Raw genomic sequence first — 21,470 nt, forward strand, 5'->3', positions numbered from 1 at the left:
CGCGCGTATACGCGACGGCGCCAATATGGCATATAATCCTTATGGCAGTATGTTTCCCTTGAATCAGTATCAACAGAGCTAACTTATGTAGACAATCCTTACGGCGCGCCTCCTGCGTATGGGGGATATCCCGGATCAAACAATGCCCCTCCAGGAATGGCTCCTCCACCTGGTCTAGGTGCGCAAGCTCTACAATACACTCGCTACCCGTCTAACATGTTTCCAGGACCTCCTCCAGGCATGTCTTCTGCTCCGGGAATGGCACCTCCAGGTGTCCAGCAGTCTAGCGCCCAGCAAGCTAATCGTCCAAGCGGCCTTCCACCCAACTTCCAAGCGCCTGCCAACATGCCCAACATCAACTTCAATGCCCCCGTGATCCGACTCGGTACATCTCAGCAGGGAAAGCCCGGTACTCCCACAGCGAGCGGTCGTGATATGCCTATGCCCAGCGGTGGGCGACCTGGCTTGGGGATGGACAGAGGAGGTGATCGAGACCGAGGTGCGAGGGAAGTAACACAGGTACTTGTTCCCCCAACGAACGAGGAGAAGCTCCGAACGATCTTCATAAACGAGATTCCCGAAGGCTTGGGCGGCGATGAAGGGATCTTACGACTCTTGGGTGCTTGTGGAAAGCTGCGAAAGTGGGATTCTGAAGCTAGTGTCACAGAAGACCATAAAGGCGTTAAGTTTGGTTTCGCTCTTTTTGAGGACCCTTGGTCGCTGAGTACTGCAGTCAAACTTCTCCACGAGCAACAAGTCGAAGTTCCCGTCAAGCGACAACCAGTAGCCGCGGATGTACCCAAAGATGACACGTACGAGGGTATCGACAAGACGAAGCTCAAAGTTACGGTCGATGAGAGTTCGCTCAAGTACCTGGAGTCCTACGAAGAGAGTCAAGACGGTGCTATCGGATCGGAGAAGCTCGAGGCGGCCAAGTCAGCGCTCAAGCATGTTGTTCACGATTTGTTCTACCCCAAAACCAACACAGCAACTGAGGACGTCACAATGGGCAACACCGAGTCTGGCGAGAATGTCGAAGTGGTGAATATCCCATTGGCTCAAGAGGACGAACTCGCAGATATTCCAGCTGAGATGAGGGAAGTTGTGGCGCAAGAAATCGCTGCATTCCGAGAACGCAGTAACCAAAGAGATCTCGAACGTCTAAGAAAGGAAGAAGAGATGGAGGAGATGGAGCGACGACGAAATGGACCAGCCCGACATTCTCGACTGGATTCACCACCAGCTACCAACAACATTCCTCTTGGGCCAAGAGGCAGCATAGCAAATGCGCCATCAGGACCTAAGGGACAAAATGGACAGCGAGTTGCCTTTGTGAATGGAGGTATTTCAAACACAGACCTTTCTATTCACCAAGAAGATGACGACACAGACGCCAGCGACGGAGAACTGTACCGACGATACAAGTCCAAGAAGGATGAGGAGGACGAGAAAGCATACCTCGAAGCTGAGCGCAAGTGGAGCAACAGAGAACGATCAAGACAAGCAGCAATAGACCGAGAGCGCGAGCGAGAACGTCAAGACGCAGAGTCATTCGAACAACGAAAGCAAGAGCAGCTTGAGCGAGAGAAGGCATGGGATGATGAGAAAGAAGCAAGTCGCAAGACACACCCTTACTACCGCGATCACAGCGGCTGGGCCCGTAAGAGAGCTGGTGACCGCGCAGATGAGGAAGCACGAGACGAAGCAGACAGAAGAGCAGAGCATGATGAACAGCGTCGTGAAAAGGCTGAGATGGAGCGTGCGCGCGGTATGGCCGACTCGTTCCTCGACAAGCAAGCTGAAGAGATGGACCAGCGACAAGCACCCGCCGCTGCACCCCAGCCGTTCAAGCTATCCCTCGGAGCCGCAGCTCAGAAGGCTCAAGCATCCAGGGCAGCACCACAACGGCGCACGATCGCAGAGGTGGAGGGTCTCTTGGACGACGAGGAAGCAGATACTTCTACAAAGCGACAACTGGTCCCTATTCAATTCGAGCCTTCTTCTGCTACGGCGCATATGACAGAGGAGGAAATTTCACAGGCTGTTCGATCCCTGGCCCAGGAGATCCCATCGGACAAGGATGGTCTGTGGGGATGGCAGGTCAAGTGGGAGTTCATGGATGATGCAGTGGTAAAGGACAAGCTCCGACCATTCGTGGAGAAGAAGATTGTCGAGTATCTCGGTGTACAAGAGGAGATGCTCGTCGAAGCAGTGGAGGAACATCTTCGCGCTCACGGTACTGCAGCCGCTCTAGTGGAAGAGCTAGAAGGAGTACGTTTCACCCATTTTATGTCTTATGATCAAATTACTAACGAATGTTTCACAGGCACTCGATGATGAGGCGGAGGATCTTGTCAAGAAGCTCTGGCGTATGGTGATCTTTTTCACTGAGAGCGAGAAACGCGGACTACCGGCGTGATGAGGGGATGCTTTAAAATGTACTATTATTATAATTCGACGGGTTGCAATGCCAATGGACTAGGTGAGGGCGTTTTGAGAGCTGTGGGAATATACAATTGAGTCTACAGTAACTTACCAATGCCTTTGTCTCTCTGTCTATGGTGTTAATGAGGGGGATCGTCGGCGCGTTGCCATTGTTGGGGGAGCTTCCGAGGTGCCGAGGTTCCCCACACTGAGCTTACCGTGGTCCTGGAGCTTGTAGTGATGTAAATAAGAGGCCAAGCTCCAGATTATCAATCGTTCAGACTGTTAACATCAGTAAATCACATCAATCGCAGTAACAATAATCATCATGTCAAAGTCACTCAATCCCCCAAATGTGCCTCACACCGTCATATCATTCCCCCATCCTCATGTCGTTCTCGTCACACTTAACCGCCCAGAACATCTCAATGCCCTCCAGCGCCAGATGAGCTTCGATCTCGACCGTCTCTGGAAATGGTACGACAACGAGCCCTCACTGCGCTGCGCCATCATAACAGGCACCGGACGCGCATTCTGCGCTGGCGCAGATCTCAAAGAATGGAACGTCAAAAACTCAGAAGGAAACGTCAAAGACGTTGAGAAGTGGGCAGAGAACGGCTTTGGAGGCTTGAGTAATCGCCATGGAAAGAAGCCCATCATCGCAGCTGTTAATGGTCTCTGCCTCGGCGGTGGAATGGAAATGATACTTAACCTCGACATGGTCATCGCCAGCGACACCGCCAAGTTCGGCCTTCCAGAGGTGAAGCGCGGCGTCGTCGCCATTGCGGGTGCACTACCGCGTCTCATCCGAACGGTAGGACGACAACGGGCATCAGAAGTAGCGCTTTTAGGACGCATGTACAGCGCACAGCAGTTCTTTGACTGGGGTATTGTGAACAAGGTTGTCAAGCTGGAGGATGTTGTTCAAGAGGCGCTGAAGTGGGCCGTTGAGATGTCTGACAATTCGCCCGACTCGATTATTGTGTCGCGCGAGGGTCTTTTGGGAGGGTGGGAAGCTGAGGGGCCTAGGGATAGCACGAACAGGATTGACGGGGGGATTTATAAGAGCATGGAAGGTGGTGATAATATGAAGGAGGGTGTCTCGAGTTTTGTCGAGAAGAGGAATGCTGTTTGGAAGAATAGTAAGCTGTAGACTCCCAGTGCGGGTGTTATTAGAAGAATGAACAGAGCAATTGATCTCCATACAGCTAATTGTTGCTAACTGCTCAGTCAGACCTTGAACTGCCACCAACGTCGATGGCTTGTTAGTGTCTCAGCTTCCAAATCATTATCAATTCGCCAATTCTCGGGCATGTTTGCGCATATCCGTCCAGGCCATCCTAGGGACGGCCCTCAATAGCGGCTCATAGCTTCCGCGATGGAGTAATTCATTCTCCGATTGGCATGCGCTCAGACTTTCACCAAGAAGAACCAGGGATGTCGATCGACAGCAAAAATCTCTCGGGCAGCCACATCTAATAGATCATCACCCAAATCTCCCAAAGAAGGTTCTCAGCTCGACGCGGGCAATCTGTATGTCTCCAAAAACGAGATAGTGGTAAACGTAATTCACAGCTATCGGCAATTGATGACGATCCGCGAATTCTGGTTGGTGTGAGGTGCACCCCAGATGCAAGGATGACCTAGTGGAGTTGGCACGGTGAGGGCTCCATCTTTGGTTCGAGGATGGTCGTCTTGTTGAGCTCCTCAAATGTCTTGGGCTGAATGCATAAGCCAGTCAGAGATAAGCGGCCCCTTTAGAAGGTATCGCCATGGTAGAGATCGCCGGGAGAGATCAAATCGTCAGCCTGGAAACACCCACTACCTGTTCGCTGGCGCCGCCATCTAAGACATTGAGCCACTGTCGTATCTTGTTTTTGTACCGCCGCAGGTAGCTGCGGGGATGCATACCGGAATTATTGTATTGTCTACCGCTTGGCTGATCTTTGACCGAAACATGGTTCAGTTCGATGAGATTTGAGACACTCCGGGCTAGTGGTCATGTCCAACATAAGAGGCTGCTCCCCAGCTGCACTCAGCTGCATTTGTGAACACCTTGTGCGATGTTACAAACCTCCGCCTGGTGTCACCGAGTGAGAGTGTGCTACAATGGACTACAGTCATCTCGCCCCGAATTCTCTGAACGAGTCTGTCAAAGGCCATCCTGAATCATCTCGGGATTTTCAGAGCAGACCTTCAACTCCGGGAATGGGACCTGACGCAGGTGTCGGATATGGGCGAAAGCCTCGGAAGCTTGTTCTCTGTTTCGATGGAACAGGGAACAAGTTCCATGGTGACGATAGTGACAGCAACATCCTCAAGATCTTTCGAATGCTTGACCGTGAAGCCGATGACCAATACCACTATTACCAACGTAAGTGACCCGTTCGTCGCAGTCACACTCAACTCACACAATCCAGCGGGCATTGGAACATATGTCGTCTCAGGATCACTAACTCATACCGGCATTCGGGCTCGCTTTGGCTCTTGGTATCAAAAAGCCAAAGACTCGGCCATTGGCTCTTCATTCGACCAGCATGTCGTAGGAGGCTATCGATTCCTTATGCGATTTTATAACCCCGGCGATGAGATTTATATGTTCGGTTTCAGTCGGGGAGCATATATTGCACGCTTCCTGGCCGAGATGCTCGATTACATCGGACTCTTGTCGCACGGCAATGAAGAAATGGTCAAGTTCGCTTGGAAGGCATTTGCTCAATGGCAAGGTCGTGAGCAAATTCCTGAAGACGAGGAAGATTGTGACAAGCCACCGAGCAAAGAGACCGAGGCCGCAAAGAAGAAGAGAGACGAAATGTTTCAGTTCATGAAGGGTTTTCGAGAAACATTCTCTCGTCCAGTTGGTCGTATCCGTTTCCTTGGGCTGTTTGATACAGTCAATTCTGTTCCAAGATTTGAGACAGCTTGGATGCAACGCAGCAAGTTTCCGTACACCGCACGAAGCAGCGCCAGAGTAATTCGCCACGCCGTCAGCATCGACGAGAGACGAGCCAAGTTTCGTCAGGATCTCATGTATCAAGATCGACCCAAGCAGAAAGATGACCAAGGTCATCACTTTCACAAGGCAATCAATGACATCCGCGAGGAACTCAACGGACACGACGATCGAGGCAGAAAAGGCAACCATCTCTCTCCTAATGACAAGAGAGGTGGCCGAAAGAAGAAAGGCAGCGCATATGCGCCGTACCGAGCTCGCTCAAGATCGTGCAGAAGACCAAGCCAATGCGGAGATCCTGACAATTTCTCCAACCTCTCCGGTCTTGCACTCGATGAGATCAACAACATCGATGACGATGCCGCCCAAGACATTGACGAAGTTTGGTTCTCCGGTGGTCATGCAGACGTCGGTGGAGGCTGGGAAATGCTTGAAGGTAGCAAGAGTACCAGTCACATTCCCCTTGCATGGATCGTGAGAGAAGCTCAGAAAGCTGGTCTCACATTTGACGATGAGAAGGTCGCAGAGATGGGATGTTGCGCTGCTCACGACTGGCAAGAAGCCACAGGACGACCTCCAATTCCTGATCTTCGAGTCTCAAGCGGCAGTGGAGGTCCAGGTCGTGCACCTGATATCCCAATGGACGAAAAAGAAGACCATCCCAAGAACGATTTCCACAACGTCATGCACGGCGCCTGCACAGCTCGAATCCACGACTCCCTCGAATACGGCCAAGGTCTCGGTCCCTTCGCTGTAACAGCTTGGAAAATCATGGAGTACATGCCCTTCCGTAGAATGGATCTTCAGTCCGACGGATCATGGAAACCAATCCGCTGGCCCCTCCCTGGAGGTGAAGTTCGAGATGTACCTGATGCAGTTCGAGTCCACGGAAGTGTAATTCGTCGTATGAAGCATGATGAAAATTATCGGCCTGGAAATCTCATCATTGGCGGTGGTGGTAGGGGTGTTAGAAAGGCCTCTGCTCAGCACGGTATTGGTGATTGGGAGTGTGTAGCTGATCATGGTGATCCGGTTGGCGAGATCTGGGTGAGGAAGAAGAAAGATGACAGATATCGAGATTAATCATGGTGATGGATGAAGAATCAGATAGTCAATTAATATTTTATTTGTCGACGTCCAAGTTGTTGAGGTGATCTTGAAGTTGATGCTCATGGCAAGTACAAGCGGATCACGTGAAGCTCCTCTAGAGGGCCACGACACCAAGTCTCCATCATGTCTAGCGCAGAAGATCCTCCAATATGCGCTGAACAACACCACATCAACTCATCGCCATGCCTCTCGTTCTCTTCCTCGGCATCCTCGAAAATGGCATCCCCGAACAAGTCCGCCAGCACAGCCGCACGATAATCTACACCATCCTGACCCTCACCCTCCTAACCCTCCTCAAAATCTGGACCTCTGGCCGCAAGAATCCCAGCCCGCGCCTCCTCCATGGCAAAGTCGTCATGATGACCGGCGGAACGTCCGGTATAGGCGCCCAAACGGCCCTCGGACTCGCATCGCAGGGCGCGCAGCTGGTTCTGCTCACACAGGCGCCTCCGTCGGATCCGTTCCTCGTCGAGTATATCCAGGATCTGCGACAGAAGACGAATAACCAGATGATCTACACGGAACAAGTCGATTTGTCGGACTTCTACAGTATTCGAACGTTTGCGACGAAGTGGATTGATAATGCGCCACCTCGACGGTTGGATATGATTATTCTGTGCGCTGCTGCCATGACCCCCCCTGGTGGAAAGAGGAAGGAGTCGGAGGAGGGTATTGAGGAGACGTGGATGGTCAACTTTTTGGCTAATTTCCATTTACTCGGTATTCTAAGCCCGGCTCTTCGAGCGCAGCCCATCGATCGAGATGTTCGAGTTATTATTCCCACCTGCTCATCCTACATTGGATCACCATCCCTCAAGGAGCCTGTCTCAACGGCCAACTGGAGTCCCGGTACGGCATATGCTCGCAGCAAACTCGCCATGAACGTCTTTGGTCAAGCATTCCAGAAGCACCTCGATGCCTACGAACGACCCGACAAGGCTCCCAACAACACCCGAGTAGTCTTTGTGGACCCTGGTCTTGCCCGAACCCCCAGCACGCGTCGCTGGTTGACGCGTGGATCTCTCTGGGGACTCGCCATCTATCTCACTGGCTACTTGGTTCCCTGGTTCCTCCTCAAGTCTCCTCACATGGCCGCCCAATCTATCCTCTACACCGCCATGGACGGAGACTTTGCTCGAGGTCCTGGTGGAAAGCTCATCAAGGAGTGTATGGAGGTCGACTTTGCGCGCAAGGAAGTCAAGGATGAAGAAGTCGCCAAGAAGTTGTGGCAAGAGAGCGATGCTCTAATTGAAAAGGTCGAGAAGATCCAGGCCAAAAAGAGAGCTGCCAAAAAGGCTGCCGATGAGAAGAATGCCAAGGAAAAGACTGAAAAGGAAAAGGAGGCCGAGATCGAGGAGCTCGTCGATGCCATCAAGAAGGGCAAAGAGAAGCATAAAAAGGCTGCGGGAAAGAAGAGTAAAAAATAGTCGACGATGTACATGAACATAGACATAGACGGAGTTTGGGTATTGGTCCGGCGGTATACGGGATGTAATATGTAACACAAATGAAATGTCCAACGGGCATAATTTTATTGCCATCACCAACTCCGACGCTTCCCCTTATCCGTATCCGTACAAAAGTATATAAAGCCATTCCTCGACGCTATTGTTGACGCTCACCGAGAAAGTCAAAAGGTCCAGTGAACAGCAAGCTTTCCATCCCTGGATCAACTTCGAGATCTGCCAATATGTTGGTCATCCACGTATCATCTGATTCACCTGTTATTTGAAGACTCGGCACCAAGCCAGGATCTTGAAAAGGCGATGGGGTGAGTCCAATATCTCCGGTAAACGGGTTTGACGGTGACGTCTCGGTAGATCCGAAAAGACTCCCGACTTCAGGCGATTCGACAGGACCACATCGCTCAAGATACCACCTTTCGATACGCCGGGCTCTTCTCGCAAGACCAAAGTATGGATCTGATTCACCGTCACCGGGATTTGAGTTTGACGCTGATTCCATGCGGAGGACAATTTGACGAAGGGTGTGAGGCATGTCGAGAATACGTCGAAGATGGCCCGCAGTTTGTGCATTTTCGGGTTGTGCTGCTACAAGATCGAGTCGTACTGATAAGGAGACTGCACAGTATAGCATGATCCAGCCGATGTTGGGCATCGTGTCTTCGTCGCCTTGTGGGAGAAGGAGGATCACGCTTATGAGGGACTTTGCAGCAGACATGCTTTGTGAGAGCCAGTCTAGAAGACGGCTTTGGTCTGCGCCCTGCTGAAGACTTTGAAAGCCATTTAGGCCGTATGAGACGCCATCCGGTGAAGGTTGGCAGATAAGGAGGTCAAGGACATGCAATTGCAGAAGAATTGTGGCTAGATGTGTCAGAAGCGATTCTTCCTTGGTGGGAACAAGCACTTACGACTCTCGCTGAGCGGAAACGGCAAGGATGATTTTGTCGACGTATATCGCTCTCTGATTCTATGTAGCTCAGCAGGCAGTTTATCCTGTCTTGACCCTCGAAAGGCTCCTGTGGCTTCAATTACTGCATCGTCGACCTCCTCGGTAAGCTTCTGAAGATAAATGATGTATGGAAGATGTCTGTCAGAAGGAGCAGTTCCCCTGGATAAGAGCTTGTGGCAGCATTCGAGGATAAATGGAGAGTATCGAAAGTGGTGCGATTTTTGTAGCAAGACAGCCGAACTATTGCCTGTTAGATATGGTTTGGAGGCTGTTGAACGACATACCTGGAAGAGAGATAATAAGTCCCGGCCAAAGCTCTCATCTCATCGTGCGTCATTTCACCAGACCCATGCTTACTCTCTCGATTCAAAGCCCATAGACTTGCAACTCTCGGCCGATCAAGTCTCATGTCTGAGATGATGCTTGCTGCAAGTGACAGATGCTGGGTGTACTTCATGGTTCCTTGATGAAAATGCGCCCTGAACCATTAGCGACGAACTGTGAAGAGACGTTTAACTCACCAAGCCAAATGCACTAACAGCCCTTGCAGCATATCCAGGCTTGCAAAAGGCCCTTTTATCATCCTGACAAGGACAATTTCGTTGAAGAGCTTGCCTAATGCTTGCTGAAGCTTGAGATCCTCATGTGAAGCTGCCGCGAGTATCGCGACACACAACGTTGGTTTGTCTTGAACCAACCCCTGAATAGTTACCGACTCTGCAACCACCACAAACGGAAAATGAGGCGACATGCGCATTCTGAAAGTATCGAGAAACTCTTGTCCCTTCTCAAATGGCAATAATCCCCTGGAGAACGGGTTGTGAGATGCTTCGGTATCAACGCTGGCTGGTGTCGTGGACACACCAGGTGAAGTATCCGTAACATTTGCTGAGGTCGCATTGGCCGAGGTCAAGGACGGTGACCTCGATCTTGTAGGACTCGCAGCTTCAAGATTCCTTGACGGCCTGACCCAAGTTAGTAATTGCAAACCACAGAGTGCAAAATTCTCACCCAGGCCTCAAAGCCTTCCGTCGCCGAGATGGATTAAAGACACATGTCTTGTTCAAGCGCAAACACCTATCGCATTTTCCAGACTCCTGTGATTTCTCGCATCGAATCTTGGCATGAAAACACGTCTGGCACGTCTTGAGCAACGGAACATTTGGATCTGATCTCGAAGCCATTGTGAACACAGTTTGAACGGTTTGTTTTGATGCTAGCGTTGATGAAATTGAATCATTAAACTTCTCAACGGCGGGGAAAACGTCTCATTTAGATCCACGACTCATGGATCCTAGCTTATCCATTTCATCGCATTGAAGTTACCTCAAAGGCGGATCTGATGATTTTCCTCTATTCACCGTGCCCGTAGGTCAAGAGACCACCAGAGATTGAGTTGTTTTGGTTGAGAAGCGGACTCGAATCTTGAATGTGGCTGTGACACTGAAGCCAGAGGTCGGACTCGGCTTTGGTTTCAGGGCACTTGCAGCGGAGTTTTCTGTGTCGGTGTGGCGATGCAGGTTCAGTTCAGCGCTATATCTCGACTTTGCAGGGTTGCATCGTCATCTCAAGAGGAACGGACTGTGGCTGGGTTCTTGTGCCCAAGTCCGTGTCCGTTCCAACGCGGCACTTGAATGAAAGGATTAATGACGGCTCGCACCGACGCGCTCGTTATTGGTTTCGCCTTTGGGACGGTTTTAAGAAGGTTATGCCAAACGGATTCAATCCAGGGACGAAGCCAAGCTTGTTTCTCCACATCAGCTAAAGCTTGTGTTTAAATCAGCCTTGTAGGGCGGAATCAGACTTCAACGTTTCCCCGCCTGATAAAGCCATTGCCACCATCCTCGGTGACATTCAATTTGACTGGTGTAACCAGCGCCTGAAAATTGACAATCTCAGCCTGATTTCGATGGGGCCCTGAGATAAAAAAGTGTCCGACAGGTAGCAATCTCGGCAATTGAAACGGAGTTCGGACAGTCCCAAACTCAGGATGAAGCTCCTGCTAGTTTAATCTTCTTTAGGGTCGGTGACTTAAGTGTCTGGAAGCTGACTTGAGAAATTATTGAACGGATCATGTTGAGGTTTATGATGACGATGCAAAAATTGGACTTCCCACAACTTTCAAATCGTTGCGGACGCAATTTCCCAAACATTGCGCCACCATCACGGTCACATTGGTTCACTGGCCGTGTCTTCCTTTCGTTCGCTTTCAACTTGCATTTCTTAACATCAATGATTAATTTCAAGTACCTCATTTGAGTTTGAGCATTACAGCTACACTTCCTACCTAGTTATAAACGATTTACGCAACAACTGTTGCACAGAATGAAAGCCCTGTCTGCACTGCCCAAATCTCCAGCATCAACTCAAGATACGTTGTTTGTGTAAGTGTCCAGAGCCTGATCTTCTCAACCGCTCCAATCATCAATCCGAAATATCGAGATCATCAACCTGACGTCGACGCTGCTGGCAAATTCGACCTGAAAGATTAGACATATTTTCGATCACCCCATCAATCACGGTTACGCGCAGTATCAAGAAAGGATGTTTCGGTCAGTATTTGATCAGAAGCACACAGATTTGGCGTATACTGCCCGGGAATCAACTGGCGATTGATTCACAGTTTCTTTGACAGTTATCGGGTCATCCTTGAGGCAGTTGCTCATAGCCGCTTTGTGATGAAACATTGACAACGGCACTGTTAAACACTAAAAGCGATACAAAGACGTTGCAGGCCCTTCGCGTCTTATGTTTCTTCCACTTCTCGTCTTTCATGGTGCGAATTAAGGCTCAGACGAAGAAGAGTCACATCAGGCTGCACCTCGCTGCATGTTGGCTTCGCAATCACCTGCATGACCAAAATGTGAGCCATCGCCCCAAGACCGGTAGGCTACCAGCCAACGGCGTCCATCATTTCAACCACCCTTGCTGCTTGTGCCTCTCTTGGCACATTTTCAGCTGCAGTATGGCGTACAGCAGACATACTTCGAACTTGATAGGCAATTGATCCGAGAGCCTGATCCCCTAAGCCCAGCCCGTTGCGCTGTCCAGCGAGGATCTACCAATCGCCCTCTAACACTCCGAGCAAGCCCCGCGTTATCTTGAGCCGCAGCCATCGGGAGAGCGAATATCTAGCAACCTGCCCGACATGCCTGGCGCAGTCCTCAACCATCCTCAAGGCAGACTGTCTTCAGGCGACAAAAACGCCCAAGGCGACCTTGCGCAATACAGAACTGAGAAAACAAAGACTCCGTCACCAGAATCTAACCGCATTGCACAATCACCAATCATTTGGTTGCCACCATGAAGCACAACTCTATTGTGGCATACAAGGTGCGGCTAGAGGATGTACGAAAGCACCTTCGGGCCAAGTTCAATGACCAGAGCATTGAGGTCGAGGTGCGTAGGTCGGGTCACTGGGAGTGGCAGTGCTTTCGTGAACCAGAAGCTGATCCGTGGCTCCAGCATATAGGGACCGAGTTTGTGTTCTATCTTCCAAGGACCTTGACTGAAGTGGGTTGTCTTCTTGCATTTGTATATCTTGTGATGTCTCTAACCCAGCAGCTGACATCTGGACCAGGCTGAGAAAGACGAAATCTATGATCTAGCGCCATGAACCACGCAATGGCTACAATACATTCCTGATATATCTTTTCGCAATACCCAATGTGAATCCCTGCCTTTTTTTTTCCTTCTAGTTATTTACGCATATGAGCAATACTGAGTGTTCAGTTCGGGTTACATGAGGGCTGTTGTATACGCCTTCGAGCTCAGCCACTTTACATGTCAGTACCCTACCTGGCCTCATACCCATTGTCTATCTCTACCATCTTCATTCACACCATCAACAAACATCACTGCCAATCCCCTTTTGAGCACAACCAATATCAGGCAGTTTTCATCAAATTTTGCCGTTACATATGATCTAGGCTATGCGATTCTTTGATCCCTGCTTTGTGGAATTGGAATTCTCTTCAAGGAAATAAAATAGCTTGGTCCCGAATAATCTACAAAGCCATCAAGCACTAGCTCATTATCAAATTGCCATATACTATCATGTCCTCCCAAAATAGTATCACTACTGTGGAGCTGTCCGAACCGGAACTTTACTTCGACAGGATATGCGATGCCTCTCACAACTATCCTCAAACTGCTCCCAGCAGAAGGAGTACCAGAGCCCGACAAGCAGTAGCTACTACTTGGAATAGAGAAGCAGCTCGAATCTTTCACCCGAGACCTGAAAATGCTTGTCTCAAGATCTTCGAAACGTGCGATTGCATGACTCAATGCAACTGTCAATCACTCTCGGGTGATATCAAGACCATGGAAGATTTATTACTTCGCTTACAGCCAAATAAGAAAGTCCCAAAGATGAGATACGTGTAAGTGCGTTGGTCTGTACTTGCGCACCGGATCTAACAAATTCAGGTCTCTCCAGTCCAAATCTTCCAAAGATCAAGTCAGATGTCCAGTTAAGATGTTCAAATATCTCTGCACATATCAACAAATCCCACCTTCGTTTCTAAGCTGTCTCTACTCTTTCCGGCGATCGCACTCTGCTCAGGAATGGTGCAATCTTCCTCAATTCAATGACGACAATACTTTGCTCTCGCCTGAGGATGATATCCTCCCTCTCGACCGAATGGGTCTCTCAGGACGCGAAATTAGGTATTCGTTTGTCTTGAGATCCGTCGAGAGTTCCACCTCCGTCCCGAACAGATCTTGGGGAGTCCGACAACTCGCAGTATATCATTCCTTTGACATTAAAAACGGGCAGTCGTTTTGGGTGACCTGCAAGGGCAACTCACTGAACGAGGAACTGTTCCAAGAGGCTTTGGCTGAGAATAAATGTCTCCGACCAAGCGTTCTAGAATCTGTTCCACAGGCGTTTTCGTCTTCGCTTGAGGTTCTCACTATGCTGATTGATTGGTGCGATGATGATTGGATATTCTACATCAACGAACTCTTTGATGCAATTAAACCACTTGTGGACAAAGCGAGAACGCCTGCCATCAAAGACGAGTCGGCACTTACTAAAGACGTCAAAATCATAACAGGGTTGGCTGGGTCTCCCTCGAAAAGGCTCTCGCATATGACGAGTCTCGAATCTGGTACGAGCCGCAGTCAAAGCGATGAAAAAGAGGATCCGTGGGGTGATCTCAATGACCGAGTCAAAAGACTCGAGAGGCTTGAAGTGTTTTCTTTTGACGAGCTACAGAAACTGCAACAAGGCTTGGAGACGATTCAAGAAGCGCTCCTGGTTCTCAAGCTGAACAGCCAAGTTATCAGACAGATCCGCGAGCACTACCAGTGTCTCATGACTCAGTATCGGCTCCCCGCTTTGAAAGAGATCAAGAAGGGTTGTGAGGACTCGTTTCTTCAATATTGTCGGCACTCTCGAAATATCGAGGCCAATATCGACGCTCATCAGGCGCAGCTCAATGCGCTGCTATTGCTCGTCAAGGAGAGCAAAGAAATGGTAATTCTCACTTCAACACTGAGAGATTCAGGACTGACTTCCTTAGTACAATACCATTCTCCAATACAAAACCATTCAGATCAACAAGATCTACGCAGAGAGCGCTCACTTATCGACTCGGAATATGGAGAATATCGCCAACAAGACCAAGCGAGAGACGAGCTCAATGCATATCATCACTTTTGTGACTCTGATTTTCCTCCCTGGAACATTCATGGCTGTACGTCACTGTCTCCTTGGACATCTTGCAACAACTAATTATATTTGCAGTCTTTCTTTCAGAGCGGCATTCTTGAATGGCCTCAAGTGAACGCAAAGGCGCCATGGAGACTGAACAAGGAGATATTTTCTCTATTTTTTGGCCTTTCCGCTACCATCACGATCGTGACCATTGTTGTTTGGATGATTATTCTTTTCATGCTGCGCAGGCCGCATAGCGAAAGAGTCAAATACGCATCTTAGAGTAACAAAACACAATCTAGGATGTTGATTCCATCTCATTTTCCGCCATTTTGTTCCTATCTGTACCTTTTATAGACAATAGATTTTTTGACACAAGTCATGAGCTCGTGAATGACATATATCTCAGCGATTATTACACAAAGCAGGACATGCCTGGTGATGTCAAGTCATGTCCATTTGTGGGATCATATGTTAGGCTGCAGCCTAGTTCCCCGCGCCGATGTGCCTGTCACACCATCTCTCTTCTCTCACTCTTGTGTGAGGCTCTGCCGTCTGGTCTCGAACAAGCCTCCTCATGATGAACTATATCCACCATGTTCCATCTCAGCCACTTTCAAGGTACAGATCCTCGGATTAGAGATCCAAATCATACGAGAAGGCAGACAAAGAGTGGCTTCGCTTTTTAAGGCATCTTCAACACAGCCTACTTCGCCAGATAGTGGTGGGCATGATACAATGTTGCAGAGGAGAGCCTTGCTGCATATGCACACCCTTCCTAACCAATCTGGAAAGTTGATGACCCGAATTGGCATGAACTGAAAGTGCCTCGTTGGAGAAGATCGCACATGCCTTTTATGCGAACCACTTTCCCGCGACCTTAAATAATTTACCGGAAAAGACTTCCACCACTTTTACCTTCCAACATCATCACCAATATTCTCCTCTTCTGCATATCTAAATTGTACGCAATTGGACCAGAAAGATTGCTGGTTTCACTTTCACACCGGACTCTTGTGGTCCTCATTGAATAGCCGCCATGTTCAATCCTAGAAAGCGCCCGCGCGACGAGCGCAATGAGGAGTTTATACGATATGTTCGGCAGGAATCGCAACCGGGACTTGACGGAAACGACATTGTGACCAGGTTTATTAGCCCTGCTGTCACGGCCAGATGGTGGAGGAAAGGTGGCCAGCAAAGATTATCTCGAGCGATCGATCGCAACATCCACGCTCTTCCCACGACGATTGAGAGTGGCTACTTGAACATCTTCTCCATTTTGGTGTACATCGGGAGGACATACCTCATCAACAACTTCACTTCCAATGGTTATCAGGACCAGCGACTACCTTTACTCAATGCGCAATGTTTCGGCGATGATCCTGCACTTGTCGACGACATGAAGGAGTTTTGCGAGAACCAATGGATGTTCTGTCCTCTGATATTCTCGAGACACACACCCATGGATAAGCGATACATCGATCCTCGGCAAATATTGCCTATCAAAACAACTTTCACGATAACGACTGATTCAAACCACTCCAAATCAATCATTAGGGTTGTGACCTTGTACCCTGAATGCTTCGATCATGAATGGAGTTCAACTGTAAATTCCCTCTTCTGCATCTCCCATTCCATCTAACATGAGCAGGGTACTGTCGTCTTTAAAGAATACCGCACACGGGAACGAGAAAGTTTGCGAGATGCATGGATCAAGGAATACAATGCATTCGCCGCGATCGAGTCTTGCGATTACATTGTTAAATACCTTGGTTCATTTGAACAGAACAATCGCTGTTTCATGATCCTGGAGCATGCGAGTGAAGGCAGCCTTCTCGAATTATTCAAGCGCAACGAAAGACCAGCCACGGAAGAAGAGCGGCGGTATTTCTTATACGGCTTGATGGGTCTCACCAAAGCCATCGACAAGATACAAAACCTTGGAGGCGGCCCTAGGAATCAACGAACAGGATTGTACGTGACACCCCCAATTTTCTTGGTTGTTACTAATGTCGTAGTGCTCACCGGGATATCAAACCTGCCAACATCTTGGTATTCCCTGGTCAAGATGGACGGTATTCGGATGGCTTCCAAATGAAGCTTGCCGATTTCGACACTGCGACACCCAATCGACCAATAGATGAGGATGAATCCAGTTTCCAGGATAATGACGGAAACAGGACATATTGTAACTACTCTCCTCTCACATTATTGGATTACGTTAACAAATTACAATAGGCTCTCCCGAAGCAACCAGGTTTTACAGAGACCAGGAGAAGGGTTTTATGCAGGTTCCAGTAGCCTCCGATGTTTGGTCTCTTGGATGTGTCATCAGCGAAGCAATTGTCTGGGTTGCTGGCGGCACGGCTGCCCTTGATGAAGCTGCCAACGATCGCAGAAGAGAGATCCTGACACACTGGCCATTTCTTGCCGATGGTAGCTTTGGCGAATGTTTCCATAACAGTTCCACAGCGCTTACTTGTGTTGTGAAATCACATTCAGCTGCGCTCGATGCGCTACAAGGTCCAATTTTCCTATCACGAAATGTCTGCAGTCTCGTCGAGCGTTGGATGCTTGTGCCATATCGGGAAAGACAATACCCCATCCTTATTTGGAAGGCCTTTGAGGGACAATACCGGGAGCTCTTTCACCCTGCCCCCCCTTCAGGGCATTATAGCGCGCCTCTCTTACCTCAACCCGGCTTCCACCACACCATGATGCTCACTCAGTCGCCAGTGAATATAGCCTCATCTATTTTTCAGCCCGATCAGACTCCTCATCAACGGCCGTTCTCCCATCCAGGACCTTCGAGGCAGGTCGGTATGGCCACGAGTCACCCCAACATGCACCAGCGAGGCCCTCTTGGTATCAATACCCGAATGCCTTCAAACAACGGAACACCAATTGATCGACACATATCAACTCAATGGAGCCACAGTGATGTTCAAGCTGTAGCTGAGTTGGAAGATAAATCTTCTCCTGTGTCAGCGGTATCGACCAATGGGTTCAACCTTGGACATTCGTTGGGTTCTCCAAACCATCCTGGCATCTCATTCTCTACTCAAGATAGTCATCACAATTCGGTTCCTGATGCCAATAGCCCGGCCAAGACCTCCGTTGACATTCACAGACTCACTCCTCAGAAACAACAGAACGGAGCGGGCATGTATGGGGACCTTACTATTGGCGATGTTGTCATTCACCGCAGCAACAATGGTAAAAGGGAAGCATTGGAAGGTTACGAACAGTTCTGCAATCGAATGGGGCGCCGACGCTTCGTCTTTATAATAGACGATTCTGTGACGATGCGCAACAGGGAGCGCGAGGTTCTCAGAGCGATGGAAGTTTTGGTATGGCTTGTCAGAAAAATCGATCAAACGGGTCCAGAAATCCGCTTCGCCTCAAAACCAGACCAGAAATACCCAATAGAACGTCGACCTCGATTTCTTCTGAACATGGACAGGTTCATCAATCCAATACGGAAATGGCTCCGTGGTAACGACGCTGAAACCTTCTGCAATATGAAGCACTCTTTCAACCAGATATTCGCAGATGCTAATATGGTGGATCCCAAAAGGCCAACAAGCGTCATCATCTTGACGGATGGGATATGGGAGGGCGGCGGCCCTATTGAAGAGAAGGGTGTTGAAGCCTGTATAACCAAGGTGATCAAGCGAATGGAAGAGAAAGGCCTTGGTGATACCGCTTTTACCTTTCAGTTTCTGAGCTTTGGTAATGATCCAGATGGTCTCCGCCGACTCATCTATCTGGACGACCATGCCCTCTACGGAGGGGATGAGCATAACAGGATGTAAGTTCTCTTTATGGTGGGAAATTTCGAGGCTGACTATTATAGTGATATCGTTGACCACAAGAGCTCTGAATCAAATGTATGGGCAATACTCACGGGGTCGGTGAGTCCAGGTAACGATGAGGCTTCGGCGGGTCCATCAACGGGGAGGCCGTCTTTTTCTCAGGGAGAATGAGCGATGATTTAGGCGTTATTCGGTTTTGGAGTAGCTAGAGTTATATGATGAACATTTACGAGGGGGGGCATTTAGACTTGACTTATATCTTAATACCCATATACTGCATTTTATCTTTTATACATGGCTTTTATGTTCAATGTTGTTGATCTAGTTTTTACACTCAAGATTGTTGAATGAGAGATGAAACAAGCTATACTTTTACAGTTCTAGCGCACTCTCGTGTTTCCCTTCCTGGCTTTTAGACAGTCTGGGATTGGATGGTGCCGTTAGCTCAGTGACCTTCGCTTGGTTGGCGGAGTGTTACCCTATGCCTTGGGTGATCAACACTTTGGCGAAGGGATTGCATGCGTATAATGATTGAAGAGAACGGTGAGAAGGCTAAGGCTAGTCACTGGTATCTGATTTTAATCCTTCAAAACAATTTTGGACATTATGTGGTTGTTATTCGATGGGAACTGACTCACATCATGTTAAATGATGCGGGAATTTCTGAATTGGCCATCATAGAAGCCGAAAAGAACAGGACCATAAGTTTAATTTGATGCTAGATACCACTAGAAGGGCCTTCCTAGAGCATACAGAGAGTAATGTTCTGGTTGAGCATCTGTTTAAGACTTCATATACAAGATTTTGTGACGAGGTTAGACGAACTGGTGAGTAAATTTGTCTCAGCTGAACAAAATTTCGAGGCCTTCCACGAATCCCTACTGTGTCCAATGGTGTATAAGAAATAAACACCCAGTGGGTGTGTAATGAACCAGAGAAGTGTTTAGAAAGACCGATTGATAGGCTAATTTCATGAGTAGTTGCGTGGAATGCATAAATACTGTCTGACTGGCGATAAGGAGTGATATTGGTATGAGCTGTCCCCCTCGATATTTTCACCAGTAGTATAGCCTGGAAATTTCCCGCTATATTGTCGGCGAATTATCGTAGAGGTGTAACGTCGAACGTTGGTTTTCATCTGATTGGATGTGATCTTAGAGTCATCAGGCTGTTATGTTACAGTATAGCCTTTGTGCTTTAAGTGGCTTTTGGGCAAGGCTTAGTCTTTGTCAACGAGAATGTGGTCGTACACGGACATCACTAAGAGAGTGAGCCATTAGATGCAGTCATATTATTCGAATTTTATTTGAGATCTTGCGTTCTCGGTGTCCTATCCAACCGCTCAGTGTTGCACAATATTATATGCTAAACTTATACATCTGCCCCTGGCATCATCCAGGATCTGTGCGGCATTGACCAAAATTCATGGCGCCGTAACCAAAAATTGATATGTAAACTGCAATTGAAGGCACGAAATATACGTAAAGTGTTGTCAATCGAGGTTTATTTATGGACATGCTCAAGATATCTGATGTTGGCTGGTACAAGATACGGCAGATTAGATGAGATCCCATGATTTCATGCACGCGGTATTCCGAAGCTCTTACCAAACCTCACAGTGACTTAGTGCATTAAATTCGTAGTATTCAAAATCAAGTAGAAATACTGTTATGACTTCAACTTTCAAAAAGACTACAGCAATTGGAAGATAAGCCAAGACGTTTCATCCTCTGACCTTATCCGGGGGCGGGCGCTAAGCCCCAAAGACCCAAGCGCCAAAAGCTAAGCTACCTTTCATCACCTCCCCTCCACTCCAACTTTCAAACCTCCATCATCACCAACACCAACCTCCAATCATGGCCTCCTACATCGATACCTCCCTCTCGGAGGTCCAGCCCGCCCCCGAACTCCTCGGCGAAGTCAAGAAGCCCAAGAAGAAAAAGGTGCTCCTCATGGGAAAGTCCGGCTCCGGCAAGTCAAGCATGAGGAGTATTATCTTTAGCAACTACATCGCCCGCGATACACGAAGACTGTAAGTCCCCCCTTGCCTAGGTATGGGGGTTGAAGCTGATTATGTAGGGGCGCAACTATCGATATCGATCTTTCGCACGTCAAGTTCCTCGGAAACCTCACCCTCAATCTCTGGGACTGCGGTGGTCAAGAGGCCTTTATGGAGAACTATCTCTCGCAACAGCGCGTCCACGTCTTTTCCAACGTCGGCGTGCTAATCTACGTCTTCGACATTGAATCCCGCGACGTCGACCGCGACTTGGCAACCTACGTCTCCATCCTCTCCGCGCTCCTGCAATACTCCCCCGCCGCAAAGATCTACATCCTCATTCACAAGATGGATCTCGTTGTCCCTACGGCACGTGAGTCAGTTTACGATGAGCGCATTCGGGTTGTGCGACAGAAGACCTTCGAGTATGCGAATTCAGTCGGTATTGCTGCGTCGTCGATTGAGCTCACGCCGTTTGCGACGTCGATTTGGGATCAGAGCTTGTATAAAGCGTGGGCGTCGATTATTCATGACCTTGTGCCTAACCTCTCGGTGATTGAGCGAAATCTCGCAAACCTGGGTCTCGCCATCGAAGCTGAAGAATTGCTGCTGTTCGAGCGCACATCGTTCCTTGCCGTATCATCCTGGACTTCGTCTGAAGGACAACGAAACCCGACTGAGGATCGACTAGAGCGCATGTCAAACATCATGAAGCATTTCAAGCAGAGTATTTCGCGCTTCACCGGTACGCCGCGCAACGCCGAGCAGTTCATTCGAATGGAGCACAAGGCTGGCAATCGATTTAGTCTGTTCATTCTCAAGTTCACGACAAACACGTATCTCATGGTTGTTCTTCCACCCGGAGAAGCTCGGTTCAACGCTGCCATGCTCAATTGTCAGATCGCCATTGAGCACTTCAGATTTCTGGATGGCCCCGCAACTCCAGCTCCCAACGCCGCCACTGCTGCCGCCTAAACTGATAAGACCACATAGATCGGAGTTATCACGGCGTATGGCTTGTTATTTGGCGTTAGGTGTTGAGATACCACTCTAGGTGATATTTTTGAGTATCAGTTACAGACATGCATACAAGACTCA

At 48.9% G+C, this 21,470-nt stretch overlaps 9 protein-coding genes across 9 annotated transcripts; 8 read left to right on the forward strand and 1 right to left on the reverse strand.

The window, feature by feature from the left end:
- Nucleotides 1-25: 25 nt before the first annotated feature.
- Nucleotides 26-2,419, forward strand: FOBCDRAFT_269997 (uncharacterized protein; the record flags this gene model as incomplete). The annotated part of the gene is made up of 4 exons (XM_031174752.2): nucleotides 26-47; nucleotides 92-178; nucleotides 227-2,271; nucleotides 2,327-2,419. 4 exons carry the CDS (start codon nucleotides 26-28, stop codon nucleotides 2,417-2,419), a joined length of 2,247 nt encoding a protein of 748 aa, XP_031051537.1.
- Nucleotides 2,420-2,607: 188 nt separating this feature from the next.
- Nucleotides 2,608-3,577, forward strand: FOBCDRAFT_289169 (ClpP/crotonase-like domain-containing protein; the record flags this gene model as incomplete). The annotated part of the gene is made up of 1 exon (XM_031174753.3): nucleotides 2,608-3,577. The coding sequence occupies exon 1, from the start codon at nucleotides 2,753-2,755 to the stop codon at nucleotides 3,575-3,577; it is 825 nt and encodes a 274-aa protein (XP_031051538.2). The 5' UTR covers nucleotides 2,608-2,752.
- Nucleotides 3,578-4,533: 956 nt separating this feature from the next.
- On the forward strand, nucleotides 4,534-6,462 carry FOBCDRAFT_289172 (uncharacterized protein; the record flags this gene model as incomplete). Its single annotated transcript, XM_031174754.3, has 2 exons — nucleotides 4,534-4,798; nucleotides 4,845-6,462. 2 exons carry the CDS (start codon nucleotides 4,534-4,536, stop codon nucleotides 6,458-6,460), a joined length of 1,881 nt encoding a protein of 626 aa, XP_031051539.3.
- Nucleotides 6,463-6,631: 169 nt separating this feature from the next.
- FOBCDRAFT_216272 (uncharacterized protein) lies at nucleotides 6,632-8,027 on the forward strand. Its single transcript, XM_059609435.1, has one exon. The coding sequence runs from the start codon at nucleotides 6,670-6,672 to the stop codon at nucleotides 7,912-7,914; it is 1,245 nt and encodes a 414-aa protein (XP_059466825.1). The 5' UTR covers nucleotides 6,632-6,669; the 3' UTR covers nucleotides 7,915-8,027.
- Nucleotides 8,028-8,092: 65 nt separating this feature from the next.
- Nucleotides 8,093-10,083, reverse strand: FOBCDRAFT_289175 (uncharacterized protein; the record flags this gene model as incomplete). Its single annotated transcript, XM_031174756.2, has 5 exons — nucleotides 8,093-8,811; nucleotides 8,859-9,139; nucleotides 9,184-9,378; nucleotides 9,421-9,864; nucleotides 9,911-10,083. 5 exons carry the CDS (start codon nucleotides 10,081-10,083, stop codon nucleotides 8,093-8,095), a joined length of 1,812 nt encoding a protein of 603 aa, XP_031051541.2.
- Nucleotides 10,084-12,202: 2,119 nt separating this feature from the next.
- FOBCDRAFT_270002 (uncharacterized protein) lies at nucleotides 12,203-12,515 on the forward strand (the record flags this gene model as incomplete). Its single annotated transcript, XM_054703487.1, has 2 exons — nucleotides 12,203-12,412; nucleotides 12,480-12,515. The coding sequence occupies 2 exons, from the start codon at nucleotides 12,203-12,205 to the stop codon at nucleotides 12,513-12,515; spliced, it is 246 nt and encodes an 81-aa protein (XP_054559462.1).
- Nucleotides 12,516-12,955: 440 nt separating this feature from the next.
- On the forward strand, nucleotides 12,956-14,840 carry FOBCDRAFT_270003 (uncharacterized protein; the record flags this gene model as incomplete). The annotated part of the gene is made up of 4 exons (XM_031174758.2): nucleotides 12,956-13,281; nucleotides 13,328-14,378; nucleotides 14,425-14,598; nucleotides 14,649-14,840. The coding sequence occupies 4 exons, from the start codon at nucleotides 12,956-12,958 to the stop codon at nucleotides 14,838-14,840; spliced, it is 1,743 nt and encodes a 580-aa protein (XP_031051543.2).
- A 639-nt stretch (nucleotides 14,841-15,479) lies between these two features.
- On the forward strand, nucleotides 15,480-18,651 carry FOBCDRAFT_289178 (kinase-like domain-containing protein). Its single transcript, XM_031174760.3, has 5 exons — nucleotides 15,480-16,164; nucleotides 16,210-16,532; nucleotides 16,577-16,746; nucleotides 16,797-18,369; nucleotides 18,415-18,651. The coding sequence occupies exons 1-5, from the start codon at nucleotides 15,598-15,600 to the stop codon at nucleotides 18,542-18,544; spliced, it is 2,763 nt and encodes a 920-aa protein (XP_031051545.3). The 5' UTR covers nucleotides 15,480-15,597; the 3' UTR covers nucleotides 18,545-18,651.
- A 1,554-nt stretch (nucleotides 18,652-20,205) lies between these two features.
- On the forward strand, nucleotides 20,206-21,469 carry FOBCDRAFT_18788 (Rag GTPase GTR1). The gene is made up of 2 exons (XM_031174761.3): nucleotides 20,206-20,405; nucleotides 20,453-21,469. Exons 1-2 carry the CDS (start codon nucleotides 20,230-20,232, stop codon nucleotides 21,345-21,347), a joined length of 1,071 nt encoding a protein of 356 aa, XP_031051546.1. The 5' UTR covers nucleotides 20,206-20,229; the 3' UTR covers nucleotides 21,348-21,469.
- Nucleotide 21,470: the final 1 nt, after the last annotated feature.

The sequence above is a fragment of the Fusarium oxysporum genome, chromosome II (assembly GCF_013085055.1).
Source record: "Fusarium oxysporum Fo47 chromosome II, complete sequence".
In the NCBI taxonomy this organism is placed as follows: Eukaryota; Fungi; Ascomycota; class Sordariomycetes; order Hypocreales; family Nectriaceae; genus Fusarium; species Fusarium oxysporum.